The following is a 20,361-nucleotide window of genomic DNA, read 5'->3' as shown; positions in this document are numbered from 1 at the left end:
TCAAAGTGAAATTTCCCAAAATTCTTTACAACGAAGTTGAAGAGAGTAGTCTCATCAAAAATCTAGTTTTATTTATTTTTCACAAAACTATTCATCAGTCGCTAGTTCACTCTTGGAACCCATACGTAGACTCGTCCAAGTTTGTTTTTGCGACGATACTTATTTACTTATCGAAATCATTTCATTCTCTCTAGGCTTCCAAGAGAGTCCTGGAGGGTTTTATTGTGGCTCTAAATTATCTGTGGGTTTCGTGTAAAAATAAGTTTTCACTTTTATCTTGACTGTGGTAGGAGGACTCAGTGTTACTTGATGAGACGAACTAATAGATGATACTCAAATAGCGCGGGCGAGAAAACCGCCTTTAAATATCGTTGTTGAGTGGTTTGGATTTAGAGGAGTGGGGATGAGTCGATTTTTATTCTATCGATCGATATCTTAGGCAAAAAGGAAAAAGACATGGCTAATTAGAAGATTAGTGTCGTCTGCTCTCTTTTTTCTTAAAAGTAAAAAGAGACGAAGTTTAATTAAGATATAGAAAATGGAACGATATAGTCTAACTGTTAAAAAAACGTACGTGTCTGCACGAAAAATAGGGCAACTCATAAAATTACAAAAATGTGGGCGTCGTGTGAAGTCTGGTTTCCCGGCTCTCTATGCTCTCCATCCATGCTGTTTCTCAGGTAAATAAAACTAAGACTATACATATGGAATAATTATGGGAGCTTAAATACATGAGTTGAATCTGTTCCAAGTTTTTGAAACATTAGTTCCTGATTAGCATTTATCATGAAATCCCCCTGTTGATGCATGACAGTTTGTTTGCACTATGTTACCGATGTAACCTTCTCCTTTGGGCAGACTTGAGGCCTAAGCCAGCCATTATAACACCACGATATACAACTTGGTTTGCATGTGCTGGTATTAACCACTTATCAGCAACAATCTCACTATCATCACTTTGATAATTATGTGTGTTACTTTTATTCCTGCGGCCAGCTATATTTGAATGATGCATTACTTGCAGAAATGCAGTACATTATTATTACATGGAAACTTTAAATTCTCCCATTTATTAAAAATCAGGGTTTACCCACTCTTCTTTCCCCTACTTTTTGTTTCTGTAAATATTTTTCGTAACCCAAATTTTCATTTCTTGTTTAGGTAAACAGCATCTAGTTCGATTAGAAAACTCTGTCCTCGTGTAAACCCATGTGAGTGTGTATTCACGAGGACGCCCCCTTTCCGTCATTGAACTTTTCTGTGGATGGAGCACTTGAGGATGCCTGGCTGTATTTCCCAGGCTTAAAGTGTAAGAACAATTTATCGCAATTTATCTATTTTCTTCCTTTTTGGTGGCGTTGAGTTTAAATCGTTGCGTAGTAATTAGTAAAGAGTACTCCTTCGCAAGGAGTATTCCTGGGCTAGGTGGTTGACTGGAACTTTTTTCTCTTGCCGTTTTTGTTTTCTCAGGAAGGGTTCATGAAATCACTCACATGTAGAACGACTGCAGATCAGACCCTATATTTTGTACCACACAACTTTGTCTGTGTGTCAACAATCAAATTCAGAAATATTTTAACTTTAAACATTTCAATCAAAGTGCAACTAGAAGATTGTGTGACCAAAAGGGACCTGCCGCCACACCGGTACCTTTTCGTTGGAAAAAAAATCTTATTCGTTGAAAACTAAACTTTGCACTCGATTGAGTTTTTCATTCTCAAATCAAACTGAATTCTCGGCCGAGCAAAAACGTCATGTATGTAAATTGTAAATTTAAATCTTAGAAGCAAAGAAATCGAACGTTACCAGAGTTTCATAAGTAAACTTTCACAATACTAAATGTAGACATACCGGTAGTAAGGTTTCCTTTTCACAAATGTAGCGTTATTGAATCAACAGCGAATGTTCAACATTTTTCGCAATTCGACCAATTAACTGGCGTTTATTAGAACTGGTTAAAAAAAGGTAGCTTTTCCTGTTTAATATTAACTTATTAAGCTGTACTGGATCCTTACAGAAACCTATTTTAATTTAGATTTGGTGACGACCAATATTTTGTCAAATCATTGTTCGTAAAAATTCATTAACGTAACTCCGGTGTTCTCCGAGAGCACTCAGTACTCTCTTTGTGCTGCACAATCTAATAATGCGTAATCCACGTCATTCGTACAAGAGATTTTCCGTTTGCGTCATTGTCTGCTTCCTTACATCAGCAATCGTAATAAAGCTCAAATTGTGTAACGAAAGGTTTCTATAGGAAAACTACAACTTCCCCTGCTTTGTTCAGTAGGCCTACACAGAAATCTGCGAATTACTTTTTAATCATTGAAACTAGATGGACGGTAACCCATAATAGAAATTTATTTCCACCCAAAGGCGTTCTCTTCATTCTAGTTTTTGCAGAACTAAAAAGTTTTCCCGATACTCATTCGTTTAGCATAACGCGTTTCATTGGTTAAAGTGAAAGATCAGAAAGCATTTCGTTGGATTCTCAACAAAAGAAGCGGTAATCGACTTTGAAAATCGTGCAAACCACAGAGCATCACTCGTCGATTGCTATCATCATGCTGGGTTATTTGCAACAAGGTATATAATTTATTTGGACATTGAGTAACCAAGTTTTGGAAAAAAAAAAGTCCTACACCAGCGCAGATGTGGGTCGTTACATTCTAAGCCCGCATGTTGGCCAACTTTTACATTAATACTAAGCAGATTGTTGTTTATGAATCTGTGACGCACGATAAATTCGTCTGTTGACACACCTGAGCCAGAAAGATACAATAAGAATCGATAATAGTCGGCGGAAGATACCGCGCAAGTGCAAACAAAGTTGAATGGTACTTGGGCACATGCGCAAAAGCGACGTCGGGCCAAGCAATCCATTACTTTGGCAATCTAAAGTTTCTTATAATTTTACCTCGTATCGTGTAGCTGTCTGCGAAGTTGCTCGCTACGTAAATAACACACGTATGTGATTTGTAGAGGGTTGGAAGGAGTAAATCATGCAACATTCTATTAACGATTATAGAAAAAAGCAAACATGCCCTGTGCATGTAATCTTCGTGCATTCCATTGTCTAACATTTCATGCACGTGCAATTAACGGCGCCGACTTGACGTTCTCCTCAATGGCCTCGTGAGTCTTGCGCGGGTATTGATAAACGAAGAGTGTTGCTTATACGTTCTGGAGTCTCAATCAGTGGGTGCGATAGGGAAAGATAAAACGATCCGAGGGATGTATTTGTTTCAAAAAACAAAAAAGGCAACAACAAAAAAACAGAGTGTGGATTTCTCAGTGATTTGCTCGGCGCAACTGCGACTCCGTCATCGGGAAACTATGAGCTGGTCTTCAATAAAAGCGGCCAATGGGGAGCGCTAGAAGGATCCAGAAATATTTCTGCTGCACATGTCGCTTCCGAGTTGGGTTTGGGCTGGGTTCTGAAACGTTTGCCTTTCGGAACCTTTGACGGAGAGCTCCGGGAGAGCATGGACGTAGTGTTGCCACACAGCAACGACCAAGTGCGAGTGTGTGAAAGGTGTTTGGAGCTCTAAGGATCGCGTTTTTTTGAATGCCGTTTTCGGTAAGCTCCTTCCTTTGTCCTGTCATCTATCTTTAGCCCTTGATACATCAAATATTCACGCGAGTTGCATATTGTATCATGAATTCATCGTCAATTGACCACATCAAAGAACTTTTTTTTTAAACCGGTAGCTCCCTTCAAAGGACTCGATGCGACTCCAAAAAGTATTGATTCGATTCCTGCCGCCTATCCCTTGCATAGCTTTGTCTATATGCTCGGCTTTGTCAGCCTCGTGTAATCAACCTGCAAATTATTTCTCCTTGTTCCTAACGGGCGCTCTTGTAATTCGCACAGGTCAATAAGCACGCAACTGCACGTTGTATCAATCGAGGACCAGCCTGGGACGTCTAGACAGCAGAGCACTTCATCGATATAAACAACACTCGACGGGGTGGTGGAAAACTGTGATTTTTCAACAAGAATATCAACCCAATTGCACAATGGACAGTGCCGTACGTCAACACAGGTAAACGTACAAAAAAAAATTCCATCTGAATTAATTATTGCTGGTTGTTGCGTTGCGCATGAGTCACATCAAACAGTTGTTGCGAGTGTGTAAACCTCTTAAGTGCTCTTACTGGGCCATTTTTCCATCTCCTTTTGGATGATCTTCAATTCATTCGCCTTTCTGGCGGTCATCCTCTGTATGGCCCTTCAAAAAGTTCTGCCTTTGTTATACAATTTCGATGGGATATTATTCATCAGTATTGTCTTTTAGGCTTTATTGGCAATTTCATTGAGAAGAGCTTTGTTGAATTGAATTCATTATTGCCATCTGAAATTCTGACTTTTAAACGTCTCGTCCAAAAGCAACCAACTCGAATGAGATTGAAGGAGCCATGGAAGACGCTTAAGAGAAACCTGGTTCTATGAAAATGGAAGGGGCTTTCTTAATATAGCGTCTAGTACCATTGCAGGAAGGGTGAGGCACACATGAGAGCAAGGATTAGCGACCTTAGAGCTCCATGGTTTCGATTATAACGGGTCTCCGGTCTCTTGTGTTCTGGGAATTTGAATACGAAATCCATGGTTGGTAGTGCTGCCTATGATCAGTTGATCACTATTCAAGTGTATAAGTATATGATTTCGCTATATTTTGATAGCATATCGTAACATCGAATGGAAAGAAAAAAGAATTGCAATTTTATTAGTTTGAAACTTGAGAGCGTATAAACCATATGCTACACGCTTCGTGTTAAAAAAAACAATAAGAAAACCATAGTACTTTTTTTTTGGCAGACAATTGTATTACAGAACACTGGAGAAGTTTGTAACCGAATTTCTCTTGTAAAATTCGATTTTCACGAGTTTTCCTTGGAAGATGGTTAGATAATTGGTTTTCTCGGTTTCAATGCACTTAACGTGCGACAGGAAAACATTGTCTTTTCCACCTGATTTACTTTGGGCAGAAACATTATTAAAATAATGTACAATGTATTCCGTGCACCAGGGGGGAAAAATCTAAATCAAAGAAACGTGTGTTAGATATTAAAACACGACCTCACAGATTGCGTACTCTGCACACTGCAATAATGTACGGCAGCTTTGTCGTTTTCTGGCCGTATTGATCTTTAATCATTCTGGTACGCTGGTCGCCTGGCGACTGCCCTGTCGACCATCGTAACTAGCCAAAGACAAACAAAAAAGTATATCAGTACTAATGATGTGATTATTATTCTGGGCAACACAGAGATCGTCTTCCATCAGTGGCAATTCCTTGCGGGGATACGAGCCTTTGGTCCGTTTTGAAACAAGTCATCGGAAAGGAGCTCTCCAAGATTACCATGCCCATTCAGTTTAATGAGCCTCTTTCATGTAAAGATTGCACTACGTTATTATTATTAAGCAAACGATAAAAAAACCCAGTTCATCTTTTTTTTTTCTTTTAAAATTTTAGTTTTACAGCGCCTAACAGAATTTATGGAATATTCTTATTTGTTGAACAAAGCGTCGGAAGCAACAGATCCTGCTGAGCGGATGCAAGTAAGTTTAGATTTCCTTCGTATGTATCTTTCAAATTCAGTCAAATAAGTCGTGAATATATATTGCAAATCTGTGGTGCGGGGGGAATCGCCCCTCATACGTAGTGAATCTCATTTGAATATTCTATTGATTTGTTAGTACGTGGCATCTTTTGCCGTTAGTGGTCTTGCATCCAACTGGCTTCGTTTGGGCAAACCTTTCAATCCATTGCTTGGTGAGACGTATCAAGATGAACGACAAGATTTTAGGTTAGTTTAGTTTAACACTTGATACATGGGCGTCATTTTCAATTTTTCACCGCTCAAGTCCAAATGATTATTTTGTTAATTTTTATTTTTTACTGTTTATATTTTTCCTCAATTATAAACGCAGAATTATTTCCGAGCAAGTCAGTCATCATCCACCCATCTCAGCTTTTCACGCTGAATCGCCGGCTTTCCGCTTTTACGGTGATATAAATCCGAAAATAAAATTCTGGGGGAAAAGCGTCGAAATTCAACCCAAAGGCATTTTCACGGTTGAGCTACCCAAGTAAGTGACGTCGACAGAAAGCCGTTGAAAACCATGAGGGCTAAACTTAGTCGATTAACAGATGGAACGAAACGTACACATGGTCAAATGTCAGCTGCTATGTCCACAATATCATTGTAGGGAAGCTATGGATGGAGCAGTACGGAACGATGGAGATAATCAACCATTCTAACGGTTAGTTGGTCCAATTAAAAGCTGGGTATTGGCGGGTTTCTCCTATATGTATATATTGTATAATACTTGGTTTGAAGTTCATGGACATCATTTCTACATTGCACACTCATAGGTTATCGATGCGAATTGAATTTCAAACCAGCAGGCTGGTACTGCCGTGATTTGCATCGCGTCGAAGGTTTTGTTCTCGATTCAAGGTATTTTATACGTCTTCCCAATTCTGATGATTTAAACATTTGGCTGGCAGTCTGCGATGTATCGATTTCAATGATACCACAATACGTCATTGTTTCATTTTCTGATATGCAGTAAAGCGCGGAGATTGTTCTTGTACGGCAAGTGGACAGATTTCATGAAGTCAACCGACATAAAATGTAATGACTAAATACCTTCGATAAATAAGTAACAGTTAAATGATCATATTTTAATTTTAGCTTACGACGAATACAGTACTTCCAGTTCGAACCGAGGATTAAAGTATGTCGTAAGATGACTAATGCAAAAAAAAAGTTGATATTGGTTTATAATAGGATTCCGATTTTATTCACATTTGTAGCAGATCGGAAAGCTCAAAGGAAAGTGTGACGCACACGCCACGCAAAATGCTTGCAAAACTGAATAGCTTAACTATTGGCTCATTTAAACATAGTGCAGATGAGGTAAATCTTCATTCTACTTTTCAAAAAAACGAAAAAAGTCTGCTATGTATTTTTGCGATGCAAAACTAATCATTGCGGAATATTCTCAAGAAATTAATTTAATTCTTTGCTATAGGCGAATGGCTCAGACGATGGACATTGTCCACCCGAACCTCCTGATGGCGAAATCCCAAAATCTAGCTCAACCATTTCGCTGGAAATTCCCAACTCGACTACTCTGTGGATAGCTGATCCTCGTCCTTCATACTCAGCCGAGGTACTGGCTTAATCTGTAATCGTTACTTACATATCTGCGCTCTCGTGCAGGAAATCGATTAGCTTGCTTAATTTTCGTTGTAAACTCTCGCAGTACTACAACTTCACGCTGTTTGCAATGGCTTCGAATGAGTTGCCGCCGCCAGAAACTGGAATTAAAATCTGTCCAACGGACAGTCGATTTCGACCGGATATTAGACTGATGGAAGAGGGTCAAATTGAACCAGCCGCTCAAGAGAAAACTCGATTGGAGGAGAAGCAGCGGGACGCACGTAAAGCTCGTCGGAATCGCAAGGAAAAGGAAGAAAAAGCACGGTAAGTTGGTTTTAACTCATTTATAATCATTGGAAAATGATGATGAAAAGTCCAACTCCCTTAACACCCGTAGATGGTTTAAACCCTCTGTGCATCCACTGACAAAGCAAGAGTGTTGGTTCTACTCTGGAGGATTTTGGGAAACGAAAGAATATCAAGCAATCAATATTTTCTGAACCTGATACCAATCAAATAGCTGTATACACCTATATTCGTTTACGATGATGTTTAGAAGTGACAAAAGTAGATCTATAAAGAGACTGTGGTTCATAGACGTGCGCAGTAAGAACCCCTTCTTTCCCCCCCTTGTACCCCTCGCTCGTCAAGGTCCATTCTGTCTCAGCTTACATTATAGATGGCACAAGCTGTTGACTTGCAATGGAATCAGGGACACGTACTGTAACCGCTAATGTATGTTGTGTATTCCTCACCCTAATCAGTAATCGTCGCACATAACTACCTGCCACAGTCCTATACTAGCACTGTAGGTCATGAATGAAAATATACGTTCACCATAATGTGAATTAAAAGCTTATTGGATGACAATAATTATTGCAAATATGTGAGCCTGATTATTTTTGCAGGATTATCGGCACTAATTAGCTTTTTTTTTCGTTGATGGTTAACCGATATGGAAGACAGGTCCCAAAAAATGTATTTTGCATTTATAAGTGATTCTCAATATTTTGATTGAGACTGCTCATGGAATAACTTTGATAGGTAGATATACCATGTGCCGTTTTTAAAAAAAGGAACCATGGTTCGACCGATTTTTACAGTTTCCGAAGCCAGCCTGAAAATCTTAACGGCAACATTTCGTGTTACGTGAAAAGCGACGCTCGAGATAGTACCGATATGCTTCAACAAATCAGCATTTTTGGCGATCAGTTAAAGAAAACCCTGCATTGATCTTGGCTAAAATCGATACAACAGAAACTTCCCGAGGTCACATTAATTGACAAAGGAAAGTAGAAAGTTACGTAACGAGGTATCCATATCCTTACTCAGTCTCTACCAATTTTATTTCACGACAGAGAGTAAGAGAGAATTAACGACATAGACCATGTAGTGTCTATATATCATTATCGAGCGGCCTGGTTAAAAGACAAACGTCTGACAAGCGCATCGTGTTTATCTAATGATACTTTCTGGCCTCCATTTCCTAAACGTATGGTGTAGCGCGGAACGAAACACGCAATTCAGCCTCGGGGTGGGTAAAAGGAGCTTGGGGTATTGGTGTGTCAGTTTCCGACCAAATTTTCTCTTAAACGGATGTATTGAAATTGACTTCCTAGTCATGTCAGCTGCTAGTGAGACCATTGGCTCTGCGACAACGTCTTCTCTGTTTGCGTCCAACATTGTTGTTCCAGACGATCTGCGTAGAAATGCTTGGATTGCTGTCGATATCACACCACCGAACGGTGTAGTGGACCGATTTCAGACTGCAGTGAATAAATTCTCTCCACAGTTCTCTCGACCGCGCTCACAATCGAAATCGGCTCAAAAAGAAAAGTTTTCCCTTCTTCTTCATCTTTGGAAGAGATTCGCTCGAACAACGACGGGTCATGGCTTTGCTAGAATGGTGGACAGTGACGAACCCAAATCTATAAGAATATTTTGGGTGGTCGTAATAGTACTACTCATATCGGGACTTTTCATTTCAATCGTCATAATCAGCTATGAGGTACTAGTAGTGCGTGGGCTAAGAAGAGAATTCATCGTTCAGCATAACATAACGATGTTTCTGCCCGACATCCATATTTGTGACACGTCGCTATTCAACCCTAAGGCTCTTCAAGGTAAGTTTCATCTCAGATTGGACGGATGATATACTAATTCCATTATTACTACATCTCATAAGTGGTGATTTTTTTTTCTAGACATGGGTATTAACAACACGATGGCTTCATATTTGGCTTTGGCTCTTTCACATTTGCTAGCATCGCGAGCCATAATGGAGGACATGGAAAAGCAAAAACGCCTCAACAACGAATTCCGGCGTCTGACTCAAAATCTAACGACTAAAGAAATCTTTGACCGAACGACGCTAGGGTAAAACAAACGGCAAAATGAAATTTGAAACTATATTCGTTTGTGTGTAATTCGACTTCTTCGTATTCGACAGGTGCGAAGATATAGTTCTAGGGTGCACGCACGACCGCATTCTCTATTCCGGCAAAGATTGCTGCACCAAGTTCTTTGGCAATCGTCGCTTCGTCACCGATCTGGCTACGATATGTGTCTCAACTCATTTCCAACCACTTCTCGAAGAAATTTTCGATACGCAAATCTATGGTTTTACGGTTTACTTAAAAACCAACGTTGTGGGTCGATTCGGTATACCTGATTCGCTTTGTTTTAAAAATTGTCTGATCCAAGAAGCACACTAACGCTTTATTCTCTTTCCGTTGATAGAATTTGATTCGACTATAATATCGAGCAATGTGGCATCGAGACGTGGAATCATTTACGCTGTATCGGATTCCATCACAGCCGTTAACCCTACAATATCTACTGTTGGCCGCTATCTCGATGTTGGAATCGTTACTTTTTCTTTAAAAAAATTCAATTACGATTACTTTGATTAAATTTTCCCTGTTGAATTACCATACAGCCCGGGACATGGACATCTGTCTCAATCTCTCTTACCAGGGTAAGCTTGGTTGAATATTTATCAGAAATTAAATTTTTGAAAGGAAAATATTTATTCGTCTTCCGTCTAGACCGACAACACGGAACTACAAAAGGGACTCTTGTCGACTCACTCTTGCGTGTCTCCAGATTCTCCCGACCACTTATATCTCGTCCCCAATCATAATGTCTACAGCCAGCGTAACTGCGTCTTCTCCGCGACCCGCACAATACTTGAAGCGAAGTTGAATTGCTCTCTCTTCCGTTTTAATAGAATGGGTTGGCTTAATGAGCAGCTAATTGTTTGAAAAGAAAAATTCTCTCGACTCTTTGAAGTTGGTTTACAATGTTACTTTTGAAATAGGTCCTTTGGAGACGTGCTATCCAAATGTGATGATTGACGTACATTCACCCGAGCTAGCTAACGAAATCAAACAAAAAATTCAAGGTGAAGTTTTGAGAGCATTTTTATGGAGGAAAGATAAAAAGAATTTACCTTTTATGCAGAATGTCCGGAGGATTGCATTTCGGACAACTATCACGTCTCATCTTCGACAACACATTTGGATCTAGGAGATCATGATGACATGCACTCAAACGAGAAACACAATGACCATATTCTTCACTCAGCTTTGCAATTCTATTATTCATCTTTTAGCTTCACAGTTATCAAAAATCATCCCGAAAGCCTCGTCAAGTGGCTAAGTAAATCATCAAACTGCTATTAACTTTATTTTAAACAACTAGGATACCGTATGTTACTTCATAATCATTCATTCATTGAATTCAATTATTACGTATAGGTGACGTGGGGGGAAACATGAGCCTCTATTTAGGGGCAAGCTTAGTGACACTTTTGGAGATGATCGTCTTATTATTTCGCTGCACTCGTAAGTGTATTCGTCGAAAAATGGACAAACAAAATTTATTTACCCAGTCATTTGATTCTACACAAAGCTAATTTAAATTGTCAAAATAATTTAGTCCCTCACAAAAAAATCGTTAATCAAGACATAATTAGAATACATGTATAAACAACGTATCAATTCAAAGTGTAATGTAGAATTTTTATTCTTTGTATCCCGGAGCGCCGAAATACACCAACTCGATGGGACAGAGAAACGAAATTAGTAAGGATGTTTATTATATTAACCATAATCGAGAAATTTAATTTCACTCCAGGTTTCATAGGTTATCAATGCGTACTACATGTCAAATCCGCAGGCTGGTAGGCCTACGCCTACTGTATGGCAAGCCGTTCGTACCATTTCACGAAAAATAGTACGAAAACGAGTAAATAAGGAAGTATGTAGTCTCTCCATGCCCATGGTAATGCTAATACCAATGCCAAACAGGAAACACCTACCTATTATTAAGACTTAGTGCAATTCCGCAATTTAGGTGGCTCAATCAATCATTGCTTTGCAATTCCGTATTTTCCATTGAATTAGAAGTAGCTCGATGACCTCGCTAACTAGTATTCGAGAAAAATATTTGTAACCGTTTTGTATATTTATTTGTATTTTTATTTGTCTGGTATTTGTAACATTTTTGAAACTAGCGTGTCCGTTAAACCGTTAACGGTATAGTAAATCTTACTCGAATGCTCGACCCTAGATGGCGTAATCCATAAACATATTCTCCATCTCGCGGCAGTCATGGAAATTAACATTGTTTCTTATTGGACGCCTGAAAATGGCGACCACATTGCGAGTGTCGGGTCGAGTCGAGTAAGAGTCGCTTACGTCAACAATTCGGGCCTTATTACCAAACAACAAAAGCACCGTGAGTGTGGATTGTGATCGAGGAGAAATTGGCAGTGGTGAAGAAACTATTGACAGGGAGGACCGTAAGACGTGATATTACTCAAGCAGCCCCATCAATTCCAACAGTTGCTTGAAGATTTGGTCATAGACAGAATTTGAAAAAAAGCCCTTTATCAAGAGTAAACAATTTGAGGCAGGTGGTTCCCACAGTACAGTTGAAAAACAAGCATATAGGCGCATACAATTAAATCATCTATTTTTTTACATTTTAGGCAACAAAAAATCCTTTCTGAATCCTGACCTAGAAATTGCTAGATTTGTTGAAAGTTGAGAAAGAAAAAGATGAACTTATTCCACACCCTGCAAGACTGTCATTATATTGGCAAACTCGCATGTTGATTTACAGTTAGTGGTTCTGGTGGAGTCACCATTGGGGGAAAGCAGTGGTCCCCAAAAAATCAAAATCCCAATCTCCTTTACTAGCTGACATCATTTTCATGTTGGGCATGGAAGGCTGGCACAAAACGTATGTTAACCACGAGTAACGCAGTAGCGCCCAATAAGAGGTTACTACACCACGTTAATAAAGTTAAAATTTCTCGCGGGCTGACGACAAAATTGAAATTCATGGCCTAAATCCAGGTCGACCAACTTTCGAAATTTAGCGATGACCCTTTTATGATCATGTCAGCCAATCCTGAGGACCGCTCATTCTCAAGCTCCAGCTCAAGCGCAACCTTCTGTAGCCAGCACTGGGAACTCGCGATTACGAGGAACTACGCAACTTTCTACGGCAGTTGGAAACCCACGAGAGCCACTGGCCGTTCCTCAAGTCCACAACTTTCGTCACAATAATTCACTACTTTCATCTTGATCATCGTCAGATCATCAAGAATCCAATGGACAAATGGTTTAGACCAATTTATACAAAGAGCCGCTACCGACGACTTGGTAAGTTTATTGGCGACATCATCAAGATTTTGCGTTTTCGTCAGTAATTTGTAAGGGACGCCTAGTAAAAAAAATTTGTACTGCTTAACGAAAGTCATCATCGTCTCCTTTTAATGTATGCAATACTCGCTTTGCTTGATCCTTGATTGCATTGGACGACCTCACGAAGCCTATGGTGGCATCATGATATGTCGTTGGTCTCTTCAAAATATCTTTGAAATTTTAAGTGAATTCTTTTTTATTTTTTAAGTTTTAACTGATTATTGGTTTCGGCTGATGTAGTACAAATTATTTGTTGTTTTAATATTTTCAAGTGAAACATTGCTTCTAAATGAATAGGAATTTATTAATTTAATTATAGTAAATGATAAAATCAAGTGTATAATTTTATAATGAATGTTAATTATGAAGCTTCTAATAGTAATCGTTTCTTTTATTCTTTATAGGTTCTAGACCTACGACATTTTGTTGTTTTAGTTGGCCTAGTGAAGTACCAGAGGTGGAGCCAGAAATGAAAACAGGTATTGCTTAATTTGCTTTAATCTTCTCTTGTTTCAAAGTGGGTTTTTATATTGGAATTTATTGGTGGGAACAGATCTAGAAACACTAAGGTGATTGAATTCTTCTTTACGGTCAATTGAGTTCGACCGTATCACGAAGTGTAACGGTCCGGTAAGTCAGTGAAGATGGCTTAGAACCTTTGGTTACTGCTTATAAGCATTACCACGAGAGGAACAAAAAAGCTGGGCACTGCTAATAGGGCCGGATCTTTCTCGACCTAAGGGGCTTATGGGCATATTAGAGACATTGAATCTGGAGGTAAACATCTTTGGGGTAAAAAAAAAAAAAAAAAAAAAAAATGATTGTACTCATAGCCTGATTGAATTATCGAGAAATCTGAATCGGTCCATTCATCCAATTGGCCTAGTAAATTAAAGTCCGTCGTTGAATTTGTTTAATGGTAATTGCTGGGGAGGGCTGAAGAGGACATCTGGCGACCAGATTTGTCTTTAGTTTTTGGGTGTGGGCAAGCCCTTTAGCCCTACCCTACCCTTCTTGCTTCTTCTTGGTTCTCAGTTAAAGCGTGAGTTTTGAAACTTGAAAGGAAAGGATGCTATTTTTCTTTGTCGGGGGTTTTCATGTTAACTGGATTGCCTGGCAGATTTTTAGCGTGCAGTGCAGTATTTGTATTTCTGATGGATTGGCTATGGTGAACGTTATAATTTTTTTTGTTACCTGAAGTAACCAAAGTGTTAAGTGCTATTTTTTTTTTCTGGGCGGATGTTGAAGCTACAGATTTAGAAACCGCGCTGCCCAGTGCCCACCACTTCCAGAAGCTGAGATTGATATTACATGTGCAATGGTAAAATGATTGGTTAAAAACCATGGTTAAACTTATTTTAATTTTGATCATGACATTTGTAATGTTTGATTGCAGGGCTCTTTTTAAAAGTGGAACTCCACTTCATCTAATCTAGCACTCCAATTGTGCAGGCTGTATGGAATTCTCATTCACATTTGCTGTGAATGTCAATTAGATGTTCACTAATTTCAATGTTCAACATGTTTTTCAACAAATAACTCATTGACGTACAAGTATTCTTCTTCTTTTGGTTTTAAACTGTTAGTTGATGACATAGATTGTATTTTCTGTTATAGGGAAAGCTACGAAAAATATCATATCATCTAGGCCATGGGTTATCTTCAGGTCTATTGCAGCAGCTTAAGAGAAGAATATGAACAAATGCAGGGCACATACCAACATGTGTTGTATTTTTCTGAATGTTAAACACGAGCAGTAGGTAGCCATTAGCTTTATTTTATTGGAATTTTGGAATATTTATTGACATATTTCCTTTAGATTCAACATGACTAACTGTTTGATGCCAAAGTTAGTTGGAACTCAGTACTCAACTCACTGTACGTACTCTAACACAGATAACTGGTTTTGTGCCTTTCACTTTTCAGCCACAGGCAGGAAAATTATTCTTTACTTCAGAAAATTGCAAGTTTAATTTTTTGTCTTGACTCTCAACACTTTCTGTTAATATTATCAATTTTTATGTTGAAAGAGTTACAAAGTCTGAAAAGCTAACTAAAAACTTTGTGTTTTTGTTTCATAGGGAAAGCTGCTGGAGTAATCTGGTGGTTATGCTCATTTGATTCATTTTTTCATTTCGTGCCAGCTAGTGAAAGCGGAAAGGCATGTCGAACTCAATTGAGCTGCTGCGACTTTGCGACTCCAAGCAAGCAATTCAGCCGTTGCGTTCAGTCATTTGTTGGAACAGGAATCTAAAGGCTGTCAATAGGTGGCTGTCAATAGGTGGCTAAAATGATGTCCACCAGATAGCGCGAATGTCTTCAGTGACGCTTAGCGGCCATTTTGTTCCAAGACACAGCAGAGATGGGTTGTTGGTTGTGAGTTGTGACGTTTCTCACGATGATAATTAAAAGGTATTTATTGTTAATTTCATATTGTTATTGAATGTAAAATGTTGATGTGAAAATTTACAGATGATTTAGCACGTAGAAACCAATTTGCCAAATCATTCAACTCAGACTCTCAACTCAACAACTCAGACTTGGAAGTGCCTGTACATTTCCGAAATGGCGTGCCTCGTGTGTCTCGCTGCCTGTTCTTTGGCGTACGTCTCATCCATTCAACAGCAAAAAGTAATTATTTTGATCAAATGTCTTGCAAAAGTACTACAGATTTAGTTAACATGACTAGAGAGTAGACCAATTTGCTCCGCCACTATAGAAATTTTGAATCACATATCAAAGTTATTCTGTTGGACTGCGTAGTTTTCTGTTACTCTTTGTATTCTTTGGTTATAATGAGTATGCATGTGTACACAGTTGTGTTTCTCGAAAATAATTTTCTTTTCTTAAACAGGTACAACAAACACTTCTTTAACGCTGGTGGTTACCTTGTTGCAGCCAAATGGTGAAAGGTGTGACGAAGACACATTGAACTGTTGTATGCAGCATGTGGTTGCAGTGTAATCCAGAAGTTGCTGTGCCGTTGTAGCTGAGCTGTTCCATCTGGGTTCCTGACTTCAAAATTTTTGTGTTGTCGTTTTCATCCATGCCATGAAATTGCTCTGTGTTAACTGCGTGCTGAAAAGTTTGATCTGTTGTCTCTCGAGTTTTCATTCAATCATGCAGTATACAACTGAGGCAGCCTGATCAATATCAGGTTTGACACAGTCGAGAACTGCTAGATTAAACAAGCTTTCTGCGCCAAACAAATAATAACTTGCATATAACTTGCATCATGTTATTATCGCGGTAGAGAAAGCGACAGGCCCCCCCCCCTGGGGGCCACAGGAAAATAAATGTGTAAATATTATAAAATAAATTTTGTATGCAATAAAATATTCAAATAAAATAAATTTTGTTGCAATAAATTTTTCGCGAAAATTTTTAAAAACTTTGTATAAGGGGAATTTTTTTAAAATTTTTTCAAAAACAAAAGTCTGGACTTAGCAGAAAAATAGGTATGTGGACTTTGTATTTTTAAAAATATTGAACTTTAATCTTTAGAAAAATATTGGTTGTTGGACTTTGAATTTTAATGATAGAAAAAAAATTTATAAAAAGGAAAGAGTAAATATTATTGAAATGTAAAACATGAGTTTGAATTTTCATTGTTGTATTTTGCAAGATCAATTATTTGTAAGTTAACATAGCACTCAGAAATATTTTCTCACATCATGCAATTATCAGCAGCAGGAAAGGTACTTGAGGAGAAAATAGAGACATGCACTTGTGATTTATCAATCAATCTTGTATTTCAGCAATCTTTCAACACATCAAAAGAAATACTTCAGAACTTCGGTGTATAGTTCGGAGCAACGTAAATGGTGACATAGTCGGGAGAATTGCTGATGTAATACATATGAACCTTGGTAGTAGTTTGGAGCAGGGTAATACTTAAATTCCTCGATGTAGTAAACTAGGCAGCGTACGTGGGTGGGTAAAAGGCGGCTTCTTCGGTGTAGTACTTGGGGGCTGCGGTGTTGTAGCTAGGTGTAGAGCAGGTCGTGGTGTAGTATTTCTGTTCAACGTAGCACGAAAGCGCAGCTTCTGTGTAGTAAGTCGGGACTGCGTAATACTTAGCCGCCTCAGTTGTGGTTGTGTAGATCGAGGCAGAAAAGTACTTTGGCGCTTCGGTGTAGTATTCGACCGTTTTGGTGGAGTAATCAGCGGGAGCTTCGGTGTAGCAGCTGGAAACAGAGTAGTATTTAGGAAAATCGGTGCAATAAGTAGCTGAGAACAGAGTAATACTTGGGAGCCTCGGTGTAGTAGGATGGGGCAGCATGCGTAGTCATGTAGTACTCTGTCGCCTTGGTGGTGTAGTAACTCAGGGCAGACCGGCAGAGTAATACTTCAGGGCGTCAGTGTAGTGGCTCGGGGCAGCGTAAGTTGTGGTATAAAACTCCGGTAGCTTTAGTACTTGAAGACTTCGGTGCAGGAACTGGTCGTTGCGTAACTTGCTTTTGGATAGGAAGGCGGCGGCGTTGCGGTTTAGTTTCCACCATACCAAGGAGACATCACTACACCAACGGTCGACCCAGCCATCAACGATACAACACCCAACAGGAGCACGACGCCATAGTTAAATAAACAGTAAATAAATTTAAACATTAATATTAAATATTAACAGGCATATTAACAAATAGAAAAAACATAGAATCAATGTAAAATAAGAATATTTACCCATAATTGCGAATCGATTACACGATGAGGAATGCAGTTGGTGACAGATAGGGCACTGCAGTTCGCGCACGACTTCTTTTTTTCTTTACTCCGGGACGTAGGTGTAGTAGCCCGGGGCAGCGTAGGTTGTAGTGTAGTACTTGAGCGCTTCAGTGTTGTAGTAATGCAGGGCCTTGGTGTAGTAGTTAGGGGCAGCATACATAGACGTGTAGAATTCCGGTCCCTTAGTGATGTAGTACTTGGGAGCCTCGGTGTAGTACACTGGGCAGCATACGTTGTTGTGTAATAGGCGGCTTCTTCGGTGTAGTACTTGGGGGCTGCGGTGTAGCTTAGGTCGTGGTGAAGTTAACTGGAGCATCAGTGTAGTATCTGTTCAACGTAGCACTAAAGAGCAGCTTCGGTGTAGCAAGTCGGAACTGCGTAATACTTGGCCGCCTCGGTTGTGGTTGTGTAGATCGGGGCAGAGTAGTACTTTGCCGCTTCGGTGTAGTATTCGACCGTCTTGGTGGAGATCAGCGGGAGCCTCGGTGTAGCAGCTGGGAACAGAGTAGTACTTAATATACTTAATATAGGTGCAATAAGTAGCTGAGAACAGAGTAATACTTGGAAGCCTCGGTGTAGTAGAATGGGGTAGCATGCGTAGTCCTGCTCCGTCGCCTTGGTGGTGTAGTAACTCGGGGCAGAGTAATACTTCAGGGCGTCAGTGTAGTAAATCGGGGCAGCGTAAGTTGTGGTATAAAACTTCGGTGCCTTAGGGGTGTAGTACTTGTAGACCTCGGTGCAGGAACTGGTCGTTGCGTAAGTTGCTTTTGGGTAGTAAAGCGGTGGCGTTGCGGTTTGGTATCCGCCATACCCAGGAGACATCAATACACCAGTGGTCGACCCACCAATCAACGATACAACATCCAACAGCCTTATTATCTAGACATTAAACAATTTCAAACATTATTAATCAATAATAATTTGCATTTTAACAAACAGAAAATAATTGGCATTAATAAAAAACTTTATGTAGAGACAGAATATTTACCCATGGGTGAAGAAGGCAGATGGTGACAGATAGCGCACAGCAGTTGTTGCCGTGTCGGAGATCCTCACTCGACTGATGTCTCTGGCCTTTTTCGTCTCCTTTTTATACGATTTTTTGATCACCCTCACCTCTTAAGCCTTGCGGGTATTGTACCTGTTCGATAATGATGAAACACGTACCTTTCTCACCCAACCTCTCCGCCGTCGCATGATACGTTCTACGTAATGATCTCCGTGACCTTCGAGCGTCAAACTGGCCTTTCCTTCTGCAGTTTGAAGTTGCTGGGGGGTGGGTCGACAAAAACCAATATCAAAATGAATACCAAATGGTTATGGCTTGCAGCTATTTTACCTGTTTGATAATGATGAAACACGTCCCGTTCTTACCCAACCTCTACACCACTGCATGACACGTTTCACGTAATGATCTCCGTGACCTTCGAATGTGAAGGAAATGCAAACTGGTCTTTCCTTCTTTAGGTTGGCGTTGCTGGGGATGGGTCTACAACAACAAATATCAAAATGAATACCAAATGGCTGAGCCTTGCGGCTATTATACCTGCTTGATAATGATGAAACACGTACCTTTCTCACCCAACCTCCACCGCACTGACAGTTTTACACGTAATGTTCACCGTGACCTTCAAGCGTGAAGAACATGCAAACTGGCCGGCCCGTCTGCAGACCCCTGTCAACCGATTTGCCTCTTGACTAGCATGCTCTAGCGGTCTTCAACTCAACCTTTTCTACAAAGTAATATGCAGACGAAAAAAGACCAAAATTAACAGATTCCAAGTTTACGTTTGATCATACCTGTGACAGTGTGACATCATTTATCAAGTTTAGATTTCAGTTTAATTTTATTAAGTGTTATATTCTGTAGTTACAATGGCTGGGTCTGCTCTTCGACGTTTAATGGCCGAGTACAAACGTGAGAATTGTTATTTTTTGTTATTTTTATAACTTATTAGGTATTCCTGTATATTTTACAAATTTAAGTAATGCATATTTAAGTAACCCTTAGCAGTTATTTGATAATGTATGACTTTTTTTAGAACTTACCTTGAATCCACCTGAAGGTATTGTAGCTGGTCCTATCAACGAAGAGAATTTTTTTGACTGGGAATGCCTCATTGTGTAAAATATTTTGATTCATTTTCTGTGCATGATCTTGTCTCACTTTTTAAATACATTGGTGGTTTTTACAATCCATAGGGGACCTGACGGAACATGTTTTGAGGGTGGTGTTTTTCCAGCAAAATTAACATTTCCAACTGATTATCCATTAAGCCCACCAAAGATGCAGTTTACTTGTGAAATGTTTCATCCTAACAGTAATTTAAATAAAAACTTAGTTAAATATAAAAACACTTGTTAATACTCAAGTTGATTTACCAGTCTATTCAGATGGAAGGGTTTGCATTTCCATTTTACATGCTCCAGGTGATGATCCCTTAGGATATGAATCTAGTGCTGAACGATGGAGTCCTGTTCAGAGTGTGGAAAAGATTCTACTTTCAGTCATCAGCATGTTGGCAGGTCCGTATTTAAATTGGTAAACAATCGCCCTTAATTAACCTCTTTATTACAGAACCTAATGATGAGAGTGGAGCAAACATTGATGCTGCAAAAATGTGGCGAGAAAACCGAGCTGAATTTGATCGCATTGCAACTCGAATCGTTCGGAAATCATTGAATATTCCCTTGTAATATGTACAATATAATAAAAGAAAAATTATGAAAGCGGTTGTCCTTTTAAAAAATA

General features: G+C 39.3%; 3 protein-coding genes and 1 long non-coding RNA gene across 9 annotated transcripts; all 4 read left to right on the top strand.

The window, feature by feature from the left end:
- Positions 1 to 432: 432 nt before the first annotated feature.
- On the top strand, positions 433 to 8,032 carry LOC124193544 (oxysterol-binding protein-related protein 1-like). Of its 5 annotated transcripts, XM_046587419.1 has the most exons (15): positions 433 to 680; positions 1,162 to 1,309; positions 3,875 to 4,046; positions 5,271 to 5,395; positions 5,478 to 5,563; positions 5,702 to 5,811; positions 5,936 to 6,094; positions 6,156 to 6,268; positions 6,381 to 6,465; positions 6,578 to 6,642; positions 6,703 to 6,745; positions 6,825 to 6,927; positions 7,043 to 7,183; positions 7,277 to 7,497; positions 7,571 to 8,032. In XM_046587419.1, exons 3-15 carry the CDS (start codon positions 4,021 to 4,023, stop codon positions 7,671 to 7,673), a joined length of 1,380 nt encoding a protein of 459 aa, XP_046443375.1. In that variant the 5' UTR covers positions 433 to 680; positions 1,162 to 1,309; positions 3,875 to 4,020; the 3' UTR covers positions 7,674 to 8,032. The 5 variants fall into 5 exon arrangements, with proteins under 5 accessions (XP_046443375.1, XP_046443374.1, XP_046443373.1 ...); XM_046587418.1 differs by lacking the exon at positions 433 to 680 and having other exon boundaries at positions 1,157 to 1,309; XM_046587417.1 differs by lacking the exons at positions 433 to 680; positions 1,162 to 1,309 and adding an exon at positions 2,926 to 3,580.
- A 127-nt stretch (positions 8,033 to 8,159) lies between these two features.
- Positions 8,160 to 11,250, top strand: LOC124193543. The gene is made up of 9 exons (XM_046587415.1): positions 8,160 to 9,296; positions 9,378 to 9,549; positions 9,623 to 9,834; positions 9,913 to 10,031; positions 10,112 to 10,150; positions 10,221 to 10,407; positions 10,493 to 10,576; positions 10,636 to 10,833; positions 10,932 to 11,250. The coding sequence occupies exons 1-9, from the start codon at positions 8,636 to 8,638 to the stop codon at positions 11,087 to 11,089; spliced, it is 1,830 nt and encodes a 609-aa protein (XP_046443371.1). The 5' UTR covers positions 8,160 to 8,635; the 3' UTR covers positions 11,090 to 11,250.
- Positions 11,251 to 11,699: 449 nt separating this feature from the next.
- On the top strand, positions 11,700 to 15,294 carry LOC124193545. 2 transcript variants are annotated; one of them, XR_006874308.1, is made up of 8 exons: positions 11,700 to 12,091; positions 12,167 to 12,460; positions 12,537 to 12,845; positions 13,292 to 13,366; positions 14,142 to 14,208; positions 14,284 to 14,441; positions 14,505 to 14,647; positions 14,707 to 15,294. It is a non-coding gene; the product is annotated as an uncharacterized LOC124193545 (long non-coding RNA). The 2 variants fall into 2 exon arrangements; XR_006874307.1 differs by having other exon boundaries at positions 11,701 to 12,091; positions 14,136 to 14,208.
- A 4,081-nt stretch (positions 15,295 to 19,375) lies between these two features.
- On the top strand, positions 19,376 to 20,339 carry LOC124194772 (ubiquitin-conjugating enzyme E2 G2-like). Its single transcript, XM_046589133.1, has 5 exons — positions 19,376 to 19,527; positions 19,652 to 19,733; positions 19,812 to 19,930; positions 19,995 to 20,135; positions 20,188 to 20,339. Exons 1-5 carry the CDS (start codon positions 19,485 to 19,487, stop codon positions 20,304 to 20,306), a joined length of 504 nt encoding a protein of 167 aa, XP_046445089.1. The 5' UTR covers positions 19,376 to 19,484; the 3' UTR covers positions 20,307 to 20,339.
- The last annotated feature ends 22 nt before the right edge of the window (positions 20,340 to 20,361 follow it).

Source organism: Daphnia pulex, chromosome 5, assembly GCF_021134715.1.
Source record: "Daphnia pulex isolate KAP4 chromosome 5, ASM2113471v1".
Lineage (NCBI taxonomy): Eukaryota > Metazoa > Arthropoda > Branchiopoda > Diplostraca > Daphniidae > Daphnia > Daphnia pulex.
Note: the sequence above shows the minus strand (reverse complement) of the source record. Positions and strands in the feature narration are given on the sequence as shown.

Coding starts and splice junctions, on each gene's coding strand:
- LOC124193543 (XM_046587415.1), top strand. CDS start 8,636: ATGATACTTTCTGGCCTCCATTTCCTAAACGTATGGTGTAGCGCGGAA. Junction 10,408..10,492: donor CTTCCGTTTTAATAGAATGG/GTTGGCTTAATG, acceptor CTTTTGAAATAG/GTCCTTTGGAGACGTGCTAT. Junction 10,577..10,635: donor AATCAAACAAAAAATTCAAG/GTGAAGTTTTGA, acceptor CCTTTTATGCAG/AATGTCCGGAGGATTGCATT.
- LOC124193544 (XM_046587419.1), top strand. CDS start 4,021: ATGGACAGTGCCGTACGTCAACACAG. Junction 4,047..5,270: donor AGTGCCGTACGTCAACACAG/GTAAACGTACAA, acceptor TGGGCAACACAG/AGATCGTCTTCCATCAGTGG. Junction 5,812..5,935: donor GATGAACGACAAGATTTTAG/GTTAGTTTAGTT, acceptor TTATAAACGCAG/AATTATTTCCGAGCAAGTCA.
- LOC124194772 (XM_046589133.1), top strand. CDS start 19,485: ATGGCTGGGTCTGCTCTTCGACGTTTAATGGCCGAGTACAAAC. Junction 19,528..19,651: donor TTTAATGGCCGAGTACAAAC/GTGAGAATTGTT, acceptor GACTTTTTTTAG/AACTTACCTTGAATCCACCT. Junction 20,136..20,187: donor AGTCATCAGCATGTTGGCAG/GTCCGTATTTAA, acceptor TCTTTATTACAG/AACCTAATGATGAGAGTGGA.